Source organism: Calypte anna, chromosome W, assembly GCF_003957555.1.
Source record: "Calypte anna isolate BGI_N300 chromosome W, bCalAnn1_v1.p, whole genome shotgun sequence".
NCBI classification, from domain to species: Eukaryota; Metazoa; Chordata; class Aves; order Apodiformes; family Trochilidae; genus Calypte; species Calypte anna.
In genome coordinates, this window is record NC_044276.1 from 25,894,811 (window position 1) to 25,912,601 (window position 17,791).

General features: G+C 38.8%; 1 protein-coding gene across 1 annotated transcript in view; it reads right to left on the reverse strand.

Moving 5' to 3' along the window:
• The window catches only part of LOC103531539 (transcription factor RFX3), a 126,439-nt gene that overhangs the window by 44,392 nt on the left and 64,256 nt on the right, over positions 1–17,791 (reverse strand). Inside the window, exons 4-6 of the mRNA XM_030468367.1 lie at positions 10,121–10,195; positions 1,071–1,252; positions 200–319 (exon numbers count right to left, since the gene is read on the reverse strand). Coding sequence (XP_030324227.1) covers positions 200–319; positions 1,071–1,252; positions 10,121–10,195 — 377 coding nt within the window. The remainder of the gene's footprint in view (positions 1–199; positions 320–1,070; positions 1,253–10,120; positions 10,196–17,791) is intronic.

Here is a 17,791-nt window from a genome sequence, read left to right on the forward strand (position 1 = left end):
CCTAGAAGCAGACACTGACTGAGAAACTTACTGTTAATTTCAGCAAATACAACTATTTAGAAGAGACTTAGCTGAAAGTAAAATTACAGGACAGAAGATTAGTTCTACCCTGGCCCAAACCAGGACAGTCACATAAATGAAGACAGGTAAGTCTCCAAGAACTAGAAATATGAAAACGTAATTTCATTTAACACTGTACCTCTGTTTTTGCTGCATGGGTTGCTGTCTCATAGCCATATATTGCATGTCGTCTTGTAGCCGATTAAGGGGAGAATCTGGTTTGACACGAATCCCATAATAATGGTATTTGGAGTTCCCCCTTTATGAAAGAACAAAAATAACATTAGTTTTATGCATATATGTCATACTCACTTCACAATTTGCCTTGACTGGAAAGCAGTACATACAAGTTAGTCTTGACTTTCACTCTAGTATAAAACTGGTATAACTCCAACGTCTGGAAATCATCAATTCACTTAAACTGTATTTTCTAGCACTTTACTGTTGGACTTCATTGTAATAGAATGAGAAAAGTAAAAACCAAATAAATAACTTATGCAGTCATGGTGAATAAAACAATTCCATAAATGGTGTGTGCTTGTGAATGAGTGAGAGTCTGTGTATGTTTCACTAGTCAACTTCAGTCCTGATCATCTGGAGAAGAACAGAGCTGGGCTATCTTCCTTCATGTTTATGAGTTCTATTGGTGTCTATGTGGGTGCTGGTAAAGGCATTGGTCTGTATTAGCTTGTGTGGTTAGCTGTATTAGTGTCACGTGTGTTCTTATCTGCATCTTTGGAACACACATTCAGTCTCACTACTAGCTAGACCTGCAAATAGGAACAACAGTAACTGCATCCCTTGGACTGAGCTGGATGATTTCTGGTTCTTGAGAGTACACAGAATCTGTCTACAGGAGACTGAGTCCCCTGGGTCCAGAATTCCACTGGATTTGGCAACTCCCTTGACAGTAAGGTTTTAAATATTTTTCATGTTTGTTTGCTTGCTTGTTTTTACCATACGAGCTTCATATTCACTATTATTATTGATATTTTATATTGTACACAAACCTGGTTCCTAGTCTTCTGGTACGTAATCCCATGAAGATTGACCGTATGAGTTTTCCAAAGGAGGCAGCATTGACTGGCTCTAGCTTGTGCTCCTGACAATGGCGTAAGTAATGGTTGTAAAGGGTACTTCTAGGGAGACTCACTCCTTCTGCGGTTTCATAGTTGTCTAAAAGCCATTGGAGCTATATCAAATATGAAAGAATGAACATATATGTAAATTCAGTATTACTCTACTAAAAGAAATCTTAATTGTACAACACAGACCTCTGATATTTTTTAGACCACTCTTAAGGCCTGTTTAATACAGTGATGTTCTTCAAATAAATATAATATCTTTCAATCTCTTTGAATGCTAGGCATACCATTATGTCTTAATATCTTCTAGAATTACAAGAAAATAACAAAACTCATTGCACTTCTGACCTCATATAGCTCCACATCTAAAAATATTTCAGATTTAGTACCATATATTAACATTTTATGAAGTTATTTGTTCTTTGGACAAAAATTGTTGGAACTCCAAGGAAATAAAATAATTGATGTAATTTATATTCATTGCAGGAAAAAGCTAAAAGGAGTAAGTTAATACATTTTTAATTTTTGAATCTTATTATATTTATCTTCATCTAAAAAAATGAAAAAAAAAAAGAGTATTTAATTTAACTGAATAGGGTTTATTTTCTTCCAAATTCAAAGAAATATCTACCTCATATAAGGTAGAAAGTGATCTAGATGACATGAAAAATAACTGGTACATCTACAAAATATTATGGGCCAAACTACTCTGTTGTAGTTTGTTTGCCTTTCACTTCAAAGAGGAACAGAATTAGTTTTGAGGTTCTTTACTGTGTAATTTAATACAGAATTTTGCTGAGCAATTTTGGAAGCATGTAGGCAAAGAGTTTCTAACGCATTATTGTACATTTTTACATAACAAATAGTAACTAACATATGCACAAAGCATAACTAAAATGGTCATTTTAATGTCATTTAACAGTATAGGAGAATAAAATGGAAATATTTTTACAGTAGTCATATGTAAACTCTGTGGTTTCATTTTTTTGGAAATGCTAACATTTTACCTAGTTTACACTCCCCTCCCCCATGGTTTCATATAACTGATATTTCCTTTACATTTCATCTTAAATAATTCCCAAATTTTGTTTTATACCTGCATTTACTACTTAATTGCTTAAAGAAGTAATTATATGAAAATGAGTCATCACGAACATCCACATTTTCTGGGTTCACTAATCTTACCAAAAAAGATTAACCAACAATAAAAAAAAAAAAAGAGCATCCAATAAATCCCCAAGCCATGGATTTGATTTTGGCATTTGGAACAAAACTTTATTCCAACATGCTGGTTCATTTGAATTTAGTCCACCAAAGTAATTCATATGACCAAAATATGTGTTTAAAGTATAGTAAAAGATATAAAAAGTTTCTGTGATATTTAATATACTACTCTACAGGGTTATTTACTAATAGATCACTGAACAAATTCTGTTCTACTCATGTTTGATATAATTTGTTGTTCAAAGAGCATGAATATCAATATTTTAATGGCCATTAATAATTAAATAGGTTTTCACTCTGATCCATCTTTATTGCAGAACTACTAGTAAAATTTAGATTATAATGAATACATTGGAAATACAGTTCTGTTTAAGTCAGTTGTGAGCAGTTTTCCAAGCACAATACATTAATAATAATAAAAAAAAATATTAGGAAATTATCTAATCCAGACCTTTCAAAATCCATCTTCATGTTTACTTTCATACAGAAATCACCAGAACTATCATGCTTATGTTTCTTATAAAAGGGCTCTACGTAAAGATGCAGAAGCAAGATCTAACTGGTTCCAAGACGGATACAGATAATGTTGTACTTTAAATAAACATAACAAAAAATATAGTTCATCATCCTTATATTATCTTGTAGATAGAAGCACATTATTAATAAAGTCTCAACATTCAGAAATTTATTTTATCTTGAGCATTTACAATTCTGAAATAAAGCCTAGGAAAAGTATTGTAAAGTTTTGCCTTTACTTGAGTTTATTAACAAAACTATTTCACTAATCATCTAAGTATATCTTAATTATGTCTTTCAAACTTTCCATTTAATCTATACTAATTAGATTATGGAATATTAGCTATTTCTGTTTTACCTCACAAAGAAAAAAAATGATTGACAAACAAATAAAATTATTTCCCAATTAACCGCTAAATATAACATTAGAGCTTTTATTCCAGGTGAATTAGAATTAGCATTAATATGTGCATTTTGCTAATGATTTGTATTTGACAGATACTCTTTCAACCACAGCTTGCCATTAGCCAACAATGGGAAAGCAAAACCCAAGGTAAGTACAAAATAAGGATTTTTGCTCTATGGTAAAGATATTTCAATAACAAAAACTTGATTACTTGGTAGATTATAGCCTGGAAGTAGAGTGCAAATAGCTGAATACTATTAAAGGAAAAGAGTCAATTGACAACTTCAATGAAATGTTAATATTAAGAAAATATTAGATTATAAATTAGTTGAGTCAATCTCATGCAGAAAGAAATCAGGAAAGGAAATATAATACAGAAAAATGAAAAAAAGATCATTAAAATGAACCGGTATTAACTTAGGCAACAAAATGCCAGCTTATGGAAGAAGACAAGACTAAAACCATATTTACTGTCCTTATTTGAGTTGTAATTCAATAAGCATTTTTTAAAATAGGGAAAATAACCAGTAAGCTTGATCTGGGTCCATTAATTTCTTTGAAAATGACAGAGTAGGAAAGAACAGCTATTACAGCAAGATGCATGAAGTTTTTTTTTTTTTCACAGAATCAATGATCCCTCTATTTGTCTTTCAGTAGTTTTTAAAATACCTCAAAATATAGAATCCTAGAAGTGTTTTGGTTGGAAAAGACCTTTAAAATCATCAAGTTCAACCATTAACCTAGCACACTGCCAAGCCCACCACTAAACCATGTCCTAAGCACCACATCTACATGTCTTTTAAATACTTCCAGGGATGGTGACTCAACCACTTCCCTGGGCAGCCTGTTGCAGTGACTGGCAAACCTTTTGGTGAAGAAATTTCTCTTAATATCGAATCTAAACCTCCCTGGCACACCTTGAGGCCATTTCCTCTCATCCTATCACTTGCTACTTGGGAAAAGAGACTGACACCCACCTCACTACAACCTCCTTTCAGGTAGTTGTAGAGAGCAATAAAGTATCCCCTCAATCTCCTCTTCTCCAAACTAAACAACCCCAATTCCCTCAGCCACTCTTCATAAGACCTTTCTTCCTTATGTCCATTTTATATCTACCCTCTTCCATTTTTAAACCACTGACCCTTGTCCTGTCACTTCAGGCCATGGTAAAGAGTCTCTCTCCATCTTTCTCATAAGCCCCCTTTAATTATTGAAAGGCAACAATATCATGTCCCTGGAGCTTTCTCTTCTTCAGAGTCAGTAATTTCCACCATCTTCATAGGAGAGGTGTTCCAGCCCTCTGATCTTGTTTGTGGCCCCCCTTGTACCTACTCTGTTCCATTACCTGTGTCATTAAGATATTAAAATAGTATTGGTTTCAGTATGGATCCCTGAGGGACATCACTCATCACTGGTTTCCACTTGGACACTGAGTCACTGATGTGGCCATACACCAGTTCCTTATCCATCTAAAAGTCCATCCATCAAATTCATATCTCTCCAAATTAGCAGCCAAAATGTTGTGGGAGACTTTATCAAAGGCCTTATAGAAATCAATGTGGATGATATCCATAGCTCTTCCCTTGTCAGCTGATGAAGCCACTCTATTGCAGAAGGCCACTAGATTAGTCAGGCACATTTTGTCTTTGCTGAAGCCATGTTGGCTGTTTCTAATCACCTCCCTCTCTTCCATATGTTTTGACATGTCTTCCAGGAGGATCTGCTCCATGATCTTTAACTAGTGCATGACAGACGAAAGAGGGGAGTACAGTTTTCTGATGTAGAATAGCTTGTCCTTTATTTCTTATTGTTTTCAGTGTAAAGATTCTGGACTTCCTTGTTAGATTCAGGACAGGCTTCTTTGTATATCTAAGTTTTAAGACAGATTTTTGGCATTTTGGAAAAAAATTATCTTCCATGTAATTATATTAAAATAATTTCAGCATATTTCTAGTTTGTCTTAAAATCAAAACAATTATTTTAAAACCATCCAAAATGATCTAAAACTTCACATTTTGCATTTCTGTTTTTCCCTCACCCAGTTTTAGCATTTTCTAAGGAAAGTAAATTATCTTACAAGAAATTGTACTGACTCCTGCTGTCTTCTTCTACCATGATGATAAACACCTCCATATTACCACATTATTAGAGGGGGGGATGTAAACAAATCAAATAAGTGTATAGCCTTGAACCAATATACTCGTACATTCATTTCTCAATCAATATGTCTTGGGTTAGTTCAGTGGTGTTTTGGAAGCAGGAGGGGACCACAGGGGTGGCTCCTCCGAGAAGCTGCTGGAAGCTCCCCTGGTTCCAATCTCTGCCCTGCCTCTGCCCAAGGCCAAGTAGATATGGGAAGCTGGATGAGCCTCTTCAAGTAACATACTCAAGAAAAGGTGAAACGGAACTGCAAAACAATAATAAAAAAGGACCTGCAGAGCAGAGTAGAGGATGAGGTGAGAAAGAGCAATGCCAGAGAAAAGACACAAAGGTCAGTGAAGAAAGAGGGGCAAAGGTGCCCAAGCAGAGATTTCCCCGCTGCCCATGGTGAGATAGCAGCTGTCCCCCTGCAGCCTATGGAGGAGCACAGTTGAGCAGTCCCTGAAGAAGCACAGTGGAGCAGTCCTCAAAGGACCACGGTGGAGTAAATGTGGATTTGTAGCCTCTGAAGTGTCACAGGTGGGCAGATGTGAAACAGCAGCCTGTGCAGAATCATGGAGAGGGGCAGATGTGGATCTGCAGCCGTGGAGGACCCCATGCCAGAGGAGATGACTGTTCCTGAAGCAGACTGTGACTCTGTGGGTAGCCCACGCTGGAGCAGTCTGTACCTGAGGGACTGCACCTGGTGAGAGGGAGTTATGTCAGAGGGGTTTGTGAAGGACTCTCTCCCATGAGAGGGACCCCGAATTGGAGCAAGGGAAGAATGTGAGGAATCCTCCCCCTGAGGAGGAAAGCAGCAGAAACACCGTGTGGTGAACTGACCCTAAACCTCCTCTCCTCATCCTCCTGTGCTGCTGAGGGGGATGCAGGAGTGAAGTAATACAGGCTCAGGAAGACAGTAGTGGTGGGAGGGAAGTTGTTAAGATTAAATTAGGTTTTTTATCTTTCCAAGTTGAACTTGTCTGTTTTTTTGCTTTTTGCCATAACTGGGGAATGCAAACCTCCCTATCCTTGTCTCGATTCATGAGCCTTAAGGTGGTTTTCTCCTCCCTGTCCCACAGCGGCGGTGGGGGGTGAGCGAGCAGAGGCCTGGTTGATATTATCTGGGCTTAAATTGTGACATAATATTTACATTTTCTGATAAAGGAATAAAAGAATGTGAAAAAAATATGCAAGTTTATCACAGAATCACAGAATGGTAAGGGGTTGGAAAGGACCTCTGAGGATCATCTAGTCCAACCCACCTGCTAGAGCAGAATCCCTTAGAGCTGGCTTGAGAGGAATACATCCAGGCAAGTCTTGAACGTCTCCAGGGATAGAGACTCCACAACCTCCCTGCACAATCTATTCCAGTGCAGTTACCCTAAGAGTGAAGAAGTATTTTCTCACATTTAATTTAAATCTCTTGTGTGCCAGTTTGTGACCATTACACTTTGTTCTGTCTCTGGACACCACGGAGAAGAGTCCAGACACATCCTCCTGACACCCACCCTTTAGATATTTATAAAAATTGATGATACCCCCTCAGCCTTCTTTTGTCTATGCTAAACAACCCAAGCTCTCTTAGCCTTTCCTCACAGGGCAGATGCTCCAGTCCCTTAATCATCTTACTGGCCCTGTGCTGGACTCTCTCGAGTAGTTCCTTGTCCTTCTTGAACTGGGGAGCCCAGAGCTGCACTGCACACAATAGTCCAGGTGAAGCCTTACTAGAGCAGAGTAGAGAAGGATAACTTCCCTCGACCTGTTGGCCACGCACTTCTTCATGTACCCCAGGATGACATTGGCCCTCTTGGCTGCCAGGGCACATTGTTGGCTCATGGTGAGCCTGTTGTCCACAACTCCCAGGTCTTTCTTTTTCCCCAGAGCTGTTTTCCAGCAGGTCAACACCTAACCTGTACTGGTGCATGGGGTTGTTCCTCCCCAGATGGAGTACCCTACACTTGCCCTTATTGAACTTCATTTGGTTTCTCCCCACCCAGCTCTACAACCTGTCCAGGTCATGCTGGAGAGCAGCACAGCACTCTGGTGTATCAGCCACCCCTCCCAGTTTTGTATCATCAGTGTACTTGCTGGTGATACACTCTATCCCCTTGTACATGTCATTGGCATATATATTGAATAAGACTGGACTCAGCACCGACCCCTGAGGGACACCACTGGTCACCCATGTCCAGCCTGACTCAGCCCCACTGACTACAACTCTCTGAGCTCTGTCCTTCAACCAGTTTCTAATCCATTTTACTACCCAATTGTCCAATCCACATTTCTCAAGTTTTCTTGTGAGGATATCGTGAGGGACAGTGTCGAAAGCCTTGCTGAGGTCAAGGTAGACGACATCAACTGCCCTCCCCTCATCTAATCATCTGGCTATGCCACCATAAAAGGCTATCAGATTAAGATTAAGAATGATTATCAGATTGATTAAGAATGACTTTCCCTTAATAAATCCATGCTGACTACTCCTTATAACATCTCTTTCATCTAAGTGGTTAGAGATGGCCTCCAGAATAAGTTGCTCCATCACCTTTCCAGGGATGGAGGTGAGGCTGACTGATCTGTAGTTGCCTGGGTCTTCCTTCTTACCCTCTTTGAAGATTTATCTTGATTGGTAAGGCTGAGAAAGAAAAAGGATGCAGTATGTATAGAAATTTAGTAGCATTAAAAACCACAAAACTATACCAACATGTTTACACAAGACAAGCACTGTTTAAAAACAAACTGAATATTAAACTATGTTGGGTCAGTGTGGCAGGGTTTTGGTAGTAGGTGAGGGGCTACAGGGGTAAGAAGCTGCTGGAAGCTCCTCCCCATCTCCAAAGTCTGGACCCTCCTCTGGCCACGACCAAGCCCATCAGAAACAGTGGATGCAACTCTGCAATTAACATATTTAAGAAGTGGAAAATAAAACTGCTATAAGACCTGCAGGGCAGAGGAGAGGGGGAGATGAGAGCAATACCTGAGCAGAAATACCAGGGTCAGTGAAGAAGGAGGAGGAGGTGCCCAAGCCGAGGTTTCCTTGCAGCCTGTGGGGAGACAGCAGGCTGTCTCCCTGCAGCCCATGGAGGAGCATGGTGGAGCAGCCCATGAAGGATCACAGTGGTGCAGATGTGGACCTACAGCCATTGAGGACCACCTCCTGAAGCAAACTGTTACTGTGGGATGCCTGTGCTGGAGCAGCAGGGAGCTGGGTGTTGGCCTCTTCTCTCAAGTAAATAACGATAGGACTAGAGGAAATGGCCTGAAGTTGTACTAGGGGAGGTTTAGACTAGATATTGGGAAGAGTTTATTTACTGAAAGAATAGTCAGGCACTGGAATGAGATGCCCCAGGAGGTGGTGGAGTCACCATCCCTGGATATATTAAAAAATAACATGTAGATAAGGCTACTAGAGGGATGGTGATATTTTATTTTTATTTGGGGGGGGCAGGATTGATGGTTGGACCTGGTGATCTTAGAGGTCCTTTCTAACCATTCCAATTATGTGAGTCTGTGACTGCATCTCATGGGAGGGACTCATGTCAGAGGAGTTTGTGAAGGACTGTCCCATGGGAGGGCCCCCACTAGAGAAGGAACAGACTTTGAGTCCTTTTACCCCTGAGGAGGAAGGAGCAGCAGAAAACAACCTTTGATGAACTAACTGTAAACCCCATTCCTTGTCCCTCTGTGCCTCTTTGGGGGAGGAGAAGGTGGAGAAATTGGGAGCAAAGTAATTTGGGCCTGGGAAGAAGGGAAGGGTGGGGTAAGGTATTTAAGATCTGTTTTTTCTCTTTGTCTTGCTTTGGTTAGATTGGTGATAAATTATATTGATTTTTTTCCCAAGCTGAGTCTGTTTTACCTGCAACCATAATAGGTGAGTGAACCCTCCCTCTCCTTGCTATGACCCATGAGCTTTTAATGGATTTTCTCCTCCCCATCCCACAGTGAGGGGAGGACTGAGTGATTTGATGCATAGTTCTTTGTTGCTGGCTGGGCCTAAATCATTACATAAACTTTGAGCCTTTCTCCTTTACTTAAAAGTTATATTTAATGGCTTTATCACTATATTTGCAACCATATTTTTTATGCAAACATCTTCAGCTTTCTCTTATGGAAAATTCCCAGCTAACTACAAGATTTGTAAAAACAGAACAAAGCAAGAGACAGAAGAATAAAACATATTAGAGACTAACAGATTGGTTTAATTTTTTTTTTTATCTTATCAAATAGATCTTTGAAATTCTTGTATTATAGTAAACTTATTCAGAATAATAGAAATATTTTAAAAGAAATCGAAAAAATATTTTTTTATTAAAAATGTCAGCTGCTACTTTCCCCCTTCACCTGCTTCTAAATTATTATTATCAGGTACAGAAATTGTAGAAAATTATTTTTAAATGTCAAATCCAGATTATTTAAGAATAATTTGATTATTATTTTTCTTTTACATTAGGACCTGCAGATGAAGCAAATACGTTAAGCTGTGCTAACACAATACAGAACCTAGAAAAGAAATACACTTTATATATCATGACACTTAACAAAATATAGTGACAGAAAATGTAGATTACAAGCAACTAAAATGGAAAGATTAAAAGCAAAAATAGCAGTAAATTAAACCAAACATTTAGAGGCAGGCTAAGCATGCAGAATAAGCTAGAGATTAGATTTCATGAAAGAAGAGACAACTTACATGGCTGTTGAGAAGAGAGCTTCTGTGAGTAGAAAGACCATCAGACTTTTGCAGTGTCTCAATTGCCATTTCAATCTGATAATAGATGTCATTAAAACATGACTCAAGACAAGATAGTAAAAAAGGCTGATCAGAAAAATTCTGATAGATTGCATTAAGTTCAACAGAAATATCCAGTTCAATCTGCTAAGGGATATTTTCACAGAATCATAGAATAGCTAGGGTTGGAAGGGACCTTTAAGATCATCTAGTTCCAACCCCCCTGCATGAGCAGTGTCACCTCCCACTGGATTAGGTTGCTCAAGGCCCCATCCAACCTGGCCTTGAACACTTCCAGGGAGGGGGCAGCCACAACTTTCCTGGGCAACCCCTTCCAGCATCTCACCACCCTCACAGGAAAGAACTTTTTCCTAATGTCTAGCCTAGCATTTTCAAATTCCCATTAAGACAAGCATCCCCCATGAAGTCAGGGAGGCATTTTGCTTGCATATATACTGCAGGATCCCAGTTTCCAAGTCCAATTTACCTTCTTCCCTGATCATGAAATAAGAGAAGTGGTTTTACCAGTAAGCTACATTGCAAACAGTAAAAACTACTGAACAATAAATGTTTTTAATAAAAGAAAAAAAAAAAACTAGAATAAAATCCTAAGAAAGGCCTCAACGTTTCTTCCTCCAGGTATTTGAGAAAGACCTGTTCATACTTTGAATGTGTATTAGAAACAAAATTTCTGCTCTCTGCAACCATGGAGTAATATCTCAGTCATTCAGTAGGTTTTCTGTCATTATTTTCATTGGACAGGATATCATAGAATCATAGAATCATAGAATCCTTGGGGTTGGAAGGGACCTCGAAAGATCATCTAGTCCAACCCCCCCTGCCAGAGCAGGGCCACCTAGAGCACTTCGCATAGGAACGTGTCCAGGCGGGTTTTGAATGTCTCTAGTGAAGGAGACTCCACGACCCCCCTGGGCAGCCTGTTCCAGGGCTCTGTCACCCTTACAGTAAAAAAATTTTTTCGAATATTCAACTTGAACCTCCTATGCTCCAATTTACACCCATTACCCCTTGTCCTATCACTGGTCACCACTGAGAAAAGCCTAACTCCATCTCCCTGACACTCACCCCTTACATATTTGAAAACATTGATGAGGTCACCCCTCAGTCTCCTTTTCTCCAAACTAAAGAGACCCAGCTCCCTCAGCCTTTCCTCATAAGGGAGATGTTCCACTCCCTTAATCATCTTAGTAGCTCTGCGCTGGACTCTTTCAAGCACTTCCCTGTCCTTCTTGAACTGAGGGGCCCAGAACTGGACACAATACTCCAGGTGCGGCCTCACCAATGCAGAATAGAGGGGGAGGAGAACCTCTCTTGACCTACTAACCACACCCTTTCTAATGCACCCCAGGATGCCATTGGCCTTCTTGGCCACAAGGGCACATTGCTGGCTCATGATCATCCTCTTGTCTACCAGGACCCCCAGGTCTCTTTCACCTACACTGCTCTCCAGCAGGTCAGCCCCCAACCTATACTGGGACATCGTGTTGTTCTTCCCCAAATGCAAAACTCTACACTTCCCCTTGTTGAATTTCATCATGTTTCTCTCTGCCCAACTCTCCAGCCTGTCTAAGTCTCTCTGAATGGCAGCACGGCCTTCCGGTGTGTCAGCCACTCCTCCCAGCTTAGTGTCATCAGCAAACTTGCTGAGGGTACATTCTATACCCTCATCCAAGTCGTTGATGAAGATATTGAACAACACCAGTCCCAGTACCGACCCCTGAGGGACTCCACTAGTCACACACCTCCAACCAGATTCTGCCCCATTGACTACAACTCTCTGACTCCTTCCTTTCAACCAGTTCCTGATCCACCTCACTACCTGATCACCAAACCCATACTTGATCAACTTATCTACAAGGATGCTGTGAGAGACGGTGTCAAATGCTTTACTGAAATCAAGATAAACCACATCTACCGCTCTTCCATCATCTATCCACCTAGTAATTTCCTCATAGAAGGCTATGAGGTTAGTCAAACATGATTTACCCTTGATAAAACCATGCTGACTGCTCTTGATGACCCCTATGTCCTTGATATGCCTGGAGATAGTGACAAGAACAAGTTGTTCCATCACCTTTCCAGGGATGGAGGTGAGGCTGACCGGTCTATAGTTACCCGGGTCTTCCTTCTTGCCCTTCTTGTAGACTGGAGTGACATTTGCTATCCTCCAGTCCTCAGGCACCTCTCCTGTTACCCATGACTTACTGAAGATGATGGAGAGTGGCCTAGCAATGACCTCCGCCAGCTCCCTCAGCACCCTTGGATGCATTCCATCTGGACCCATCGACTTATGGATGTCCAGATTACTCAGCTGATCCCTAACCCAATCCTCATCTACCATGTCAAACTCCTCATCTATCTTGACTACTTCTGGGGCTAAATGAATCTGGGGCACATGCGGAAACCCTGCAGGAGTAAAGACAGAGGCAAAGAAGGCGTTCAGCACCTCTGCCTTCTTTATATCCTCTGTCACCAGGGCTCCCAGCTCATTCCTTAGTGGGCCAATATTGCCTCTAGTGTTAGTTTTGCTAGCTATGTATTTGAAAAAGCCCTTTCTATTATCCTTAACCTGACTTGCAAGGTTAAGTTCCAAGGAGGCCTTAGCTTTCCTAATTGCCTCCCTACATCCTCTGACAACAGTCCTATATTCCTCCCAAGTGACCAGCCCCCCCTTCCATGATCTGTAGATTTTCCTTTTCCACTTAAGTTTTCCCAGCAGTTCCTTTTTTAACCATGCTGGTCTCCTAGCTCCCTTACTAGATTTCCTAACCATAGGGACGCTCTGATCCTGTGCTTGCAAATAGTGGTCCTTGAATATTGACCAGCTATCTTGAGCCCCTTTATCTCTTAACGCCCTGTCCCATGGGATTTCTCTTAACAGTTGATTGAGGAGGCCAAAGTTTGCCCTGTGGAAGTCCAGGGTTCTGGTCCTACTATCACCCTATCACTACTAGATATCACCCCTAAAGCCTGTCAGAGCATTCTTTGAATATCCAAAGCTCTTGAAGTAAACAAAAATTGGATATATACACAGACAGTAAGACCCATGCTTAAAAAAAATCAGATGGGTTCAGAATAATACTTTTAAAAGACAAAGTATTATATATGGCTAATTATACAGTAGTGTTACTCCTAATACAAATGTGTGAAGATAAACATATCCATTCCCATTCTTCTCCACATATTAATGCATCTTTTGAATAATTATATATCTGCATCACGAATGAATTTACAATATAATTTTAGAATAGATGCATAGCTAGAATAGCAAAAACATTTAAAGTGATGGAGACAATGGTATGTACAGTAAAAGAAGGTACATGATTAGCCACAGTAAATGAAAAATCAAGGGAAAATAATCTGTACATTTAAAACCACTTATTCTCTCTCTAATTATTGTTATGATCAACTTGTCTTATTTTTTGAATAATGTAGTGAAAGAAGTGTTCACTACCACTAAAATTAACCATTATTTATTTCAATCTCATGAAGTATTACTGAACTAGAACAGGCCTTTTTATCTATATTTGAATGTATAGGTATTCAACATAATCTAGTGTAATCTGTTCCAATAGTAATTATTTTCATTATTAAACATTTTGTACATTATTCCTTGTCTAAATTTTGATGAATTGCATTTTGAGCTTTATCTCCTACGGAAATATATCTTTACTATGGGAAAACTTTTACCCATGCAATCACCTAACCGTAGGCAAAGCATCTCTTAACCTTCTCTAGCATGTAAATAAAATAGACTTAACTTGAAGGCAGATTTTCCAGACGGTGAATCATTTGTTTTGCTCATTTTGAAAACTTCCAGCTACTTCTGGGTTCTCTTTCATTCTAGTGTATTTTATTTTAAAAAATCTCAAGCTTTCAGTAGGCTTGAGTTCTCAGGCTTTCAAAATGTTCTATCTAAAACATGCCCCTGTGTGTGTGGCAAGAGGCAGTTACTTTGATGGCAATTTATTCATGTTCAGAATCTGTTCCTTCAAATTTTTAAATTCAAAGTTACAGACAGGAAATTAGAATTTGATTCTGGAAAAAAAATTATAATGAACTTAAATTCACCTATATTCAGAGTAGCATTAAAGCATATATCCCAATTTAAATAGTGATTATCCTGAATAGTGTTGTGGTTTTGTAAATTGTAGCCTTGACATTTTGGGACAAAATGTTAAAATTAATGTAAAATTTTAAATTATATTTTATACATAGAGAGATCAATTAATTGCATACCTGACATTTCTAAGGACAAGCAGTCAAAAGTTACAGGCATATTTGCAACTGGAGTGCTAAATGACAAAAGAGTAACATATCCACCTGTTTGAATGTGTCTAGTCATACATTTCTTCTTTTTGAAAGACTAATTCAATATGGAAAGACATAATTTATTAAAAAGATTTGACTGATAACTGAAGAAATTTATCATTCCCACAGCAACATCAACCAAACCAGGCTAAAAATATCTGTGTTGCTAAATACTAATGCATATAACTATCAGTGTGCATATTAATATAAATATGAGAGGGTAATTAATGCATTATAATTATGGGAATTGTGGTTTCAGACTTCTCCATCAGTTCACTCAGTTCGCCGCCTAAAATGCTAATCTGCCAAAGTCATTAATGGTTAAGAGGGTATAACTTTTCTGTGGATAATAAATTCAAAACATGTCAACTATTTACTGTTCCTGTTAGTTTAAGATTTATTGTTCACTATCATTTTATCCAATGAATATATACATTAATGATTTAGATGCCTTTATAGCATATACATAAAACAACACTTAACAATCCCAAATTCATTTTGAGAAACTGCCTTCCAATGGCAAAGAAATACTACTTTCTTCATGATTCAGGTAATTGACACGAAATATTTGAGCTGTTCTGAGGAGATCAGGACGTAAGGAAAAAAATTCCTCAGAAGTTTGAACTCTGAGGTGCTGAAATTAACATGGACATCCTCCATGATGTCATATATAGTTGTCTCTGCAACTGTATCACTTTTCATAAAGTTTTATTTCTGTTTATCTTCCAAAATAAAATACTGTAATTAATATAATTATTATAAATAAAGAGGAGGCAGAAAAGTTCAAGAAAATAATGGCCTCCAAAACACTTTTCCCAGCTGTAATGCTTAATTAAGCTGAAGACTTATTTTCCTAATCAGGTAGGAAAGCTGGGAGAAATTAACAGGGGCCTTAATTATTTTGTTTCTGATGCCGATGTGAGAGTATTTTGGATATGATTAACATCTGTTACATTTCATTATAAAATAAACACATCACAGTTGCCTCCAGTAGTCTGTATGTACATAGAGTGTCCATATTGACTATATATTAATATGAATATAAATATTTCTTATTATCAGAAAACAAAATATGGGTCCAATAAATGAAGCAGAAGCATACATAATGTTCATGACTTGGCAAAAATTAAAAATGTTTGGAGTTTATATCAGATATTTTCCTCCTTATTTGTTCTTAAATTCACTAACCGTTTTTTTCTTCTCAGTGGATGTTTGAAGTGGTTGGTCAAATTATCAATTCCACTCTTTCTCTTGTATTCAACCCCTTTTTATAAATCAAGCAGTAGTTTGCATACATCGTTTTTCATACTCTTGAGATTCTAAACCACTGAGCTGTCCTGTAGTTGATCTGCCAGATATGTTAAAGACTAAAAAAATGTCCCCGAAACCTTGTCAAGTTTACTTAGGACTTCTAAAACAGGCACACTCTACTGAATTCCTAAAAAACACATAGCAAGATCCATACACTTCCACAAGAGTTAGTCCCATCATGAAATCAGGATTGAGAAACAAAACAGACAGTTCATATAATTATTTTTAAAAATTCAGAAAAAATATGACAAGACAGAGTTGGCAAGAGATGAACTGTCAGTTTTAGAACAAACTGTCTATTTAATTAGACACAGAGTATTACACTGAGAATTAGACTGTATGATAGCAGTCAGCAGCTAGTCACGTTTGATCTACTTTACACATTTTCTCATAAAAAAAAGGATCAGACAGAAATTCGCCTCAGGAATTCAGAGGCATCTCAAATATTAAATTTTGAATACCTAAGAAATGAAAAAAAGTAATTTTGTTCCTCTGGCCAATTTTTAATAATGAGAACAATACACTCAAATACATTTTAATTCCAACAACATTCCAACTTGATTTCTGTTATATTTCTCTACTGAAAATTATTAAATCAATTTTATCAGATAATTTCATAACAGTCTATTGGGTTTACATAGCAAGGTTTTGGTAGAGGTGGGAGGTGCAGGGATAGCTTCAGACAGATAACACCAGAAGCTGACCCCATGTGAGACAGAGTCAGTTCCAGATGGCTCCAAGGCAGACCCACCACTGCCCAAAGCTGAGCTAATCAGCAACACTGGTAATGACTCTGTGATAGCATATTTAAGAAAGGGTAAAACATGCTGTACAACAGCAGATGGAAGAGAGGAGTCAGAATATGTGAAACAGACCTGCAGACACCAAGGTCAGTGAAGAGGAAGGAGGAGGAGGTGCTCTAGGCACCAGAGCAGATTCCCTTGCAGCCCATGGAGGTCCATGGTGGAACACCATGGAGAGAAGCCCACGCTAGAGCAGGTTTTCTGACAGGACCTGTGATCCAGTGGGAAGACCCACACTAGAACAGTCAATTCTTGTAGGACTTCACCCTGTGGAAAAGACCTGTACTGGAGCACTTTGTGAAGAATTGCAGGCTGTGGGAAGGACCCACATTGGAGAATATTGTGAAGGACTGTCTGCCATGGGACAGACCTCCCAGTGGAGTAGGGGAAGAGAGTGAGGAGGAAGAAGCAGAAAGTGTTATGAACTGACAGTAACTCCCATTCCTCGTCCCCCTGGGCCACTCAGGGGGAGGACGTAAAGAGTGGGAAGTGAAGTTGAGCCTGGGAAGAAGGGAGGGGTGGGGGGAAGGTGTTTTTATATTTTCTAGTTCTAATTATTCTACCCTGTTTAATTGGCAATAATTTACAATAATTTCCCCAAATCAAGTATTTTTGCCTGTGAAAGTGTGGTGTGTTGACCTTGGTTGCCCACCAAACTACTCTAACACTCCCATTCCATCAAAAAGACAGGAAGAGAAAAAGACGATGAAAAGCTCAAGGGTTGAGATAAGGATGGGGAGATCACTCATCAACTACCATCACAGGCAAAACAGACTGTTGAGGAGTGGGAGTGAGAGTGACTTGGTAAACACCTTATGGCTAGATAAACCCATCACAAAGAGTTTTCAGAAACAATTTGTTTGTGATTAATACACTAAATATAACATGCTGATATTTAATATAGGTATGTTATCTACTGAATACATACACTGAGGAAAAGCTAGAATTTAATTTTTTTAACACAATTAATTTTTTTAAGACAACAAAAACTAATGGCTGAAAGTTAGTGAAAAATAAGCAACAAAAGCAGATAAGATCAGAACATAAATGGTGGAAGTGTGACCGATCTTAGTCTCATGGGAAGTTTCTGTTTAGACAGAGGGGGGGGCTCACAGAGGCAGAGTAGGGCATATATGTACTTCTATCTACTGTGCAACACTGAAACTTATCTCTCTTTCTGGAAGGG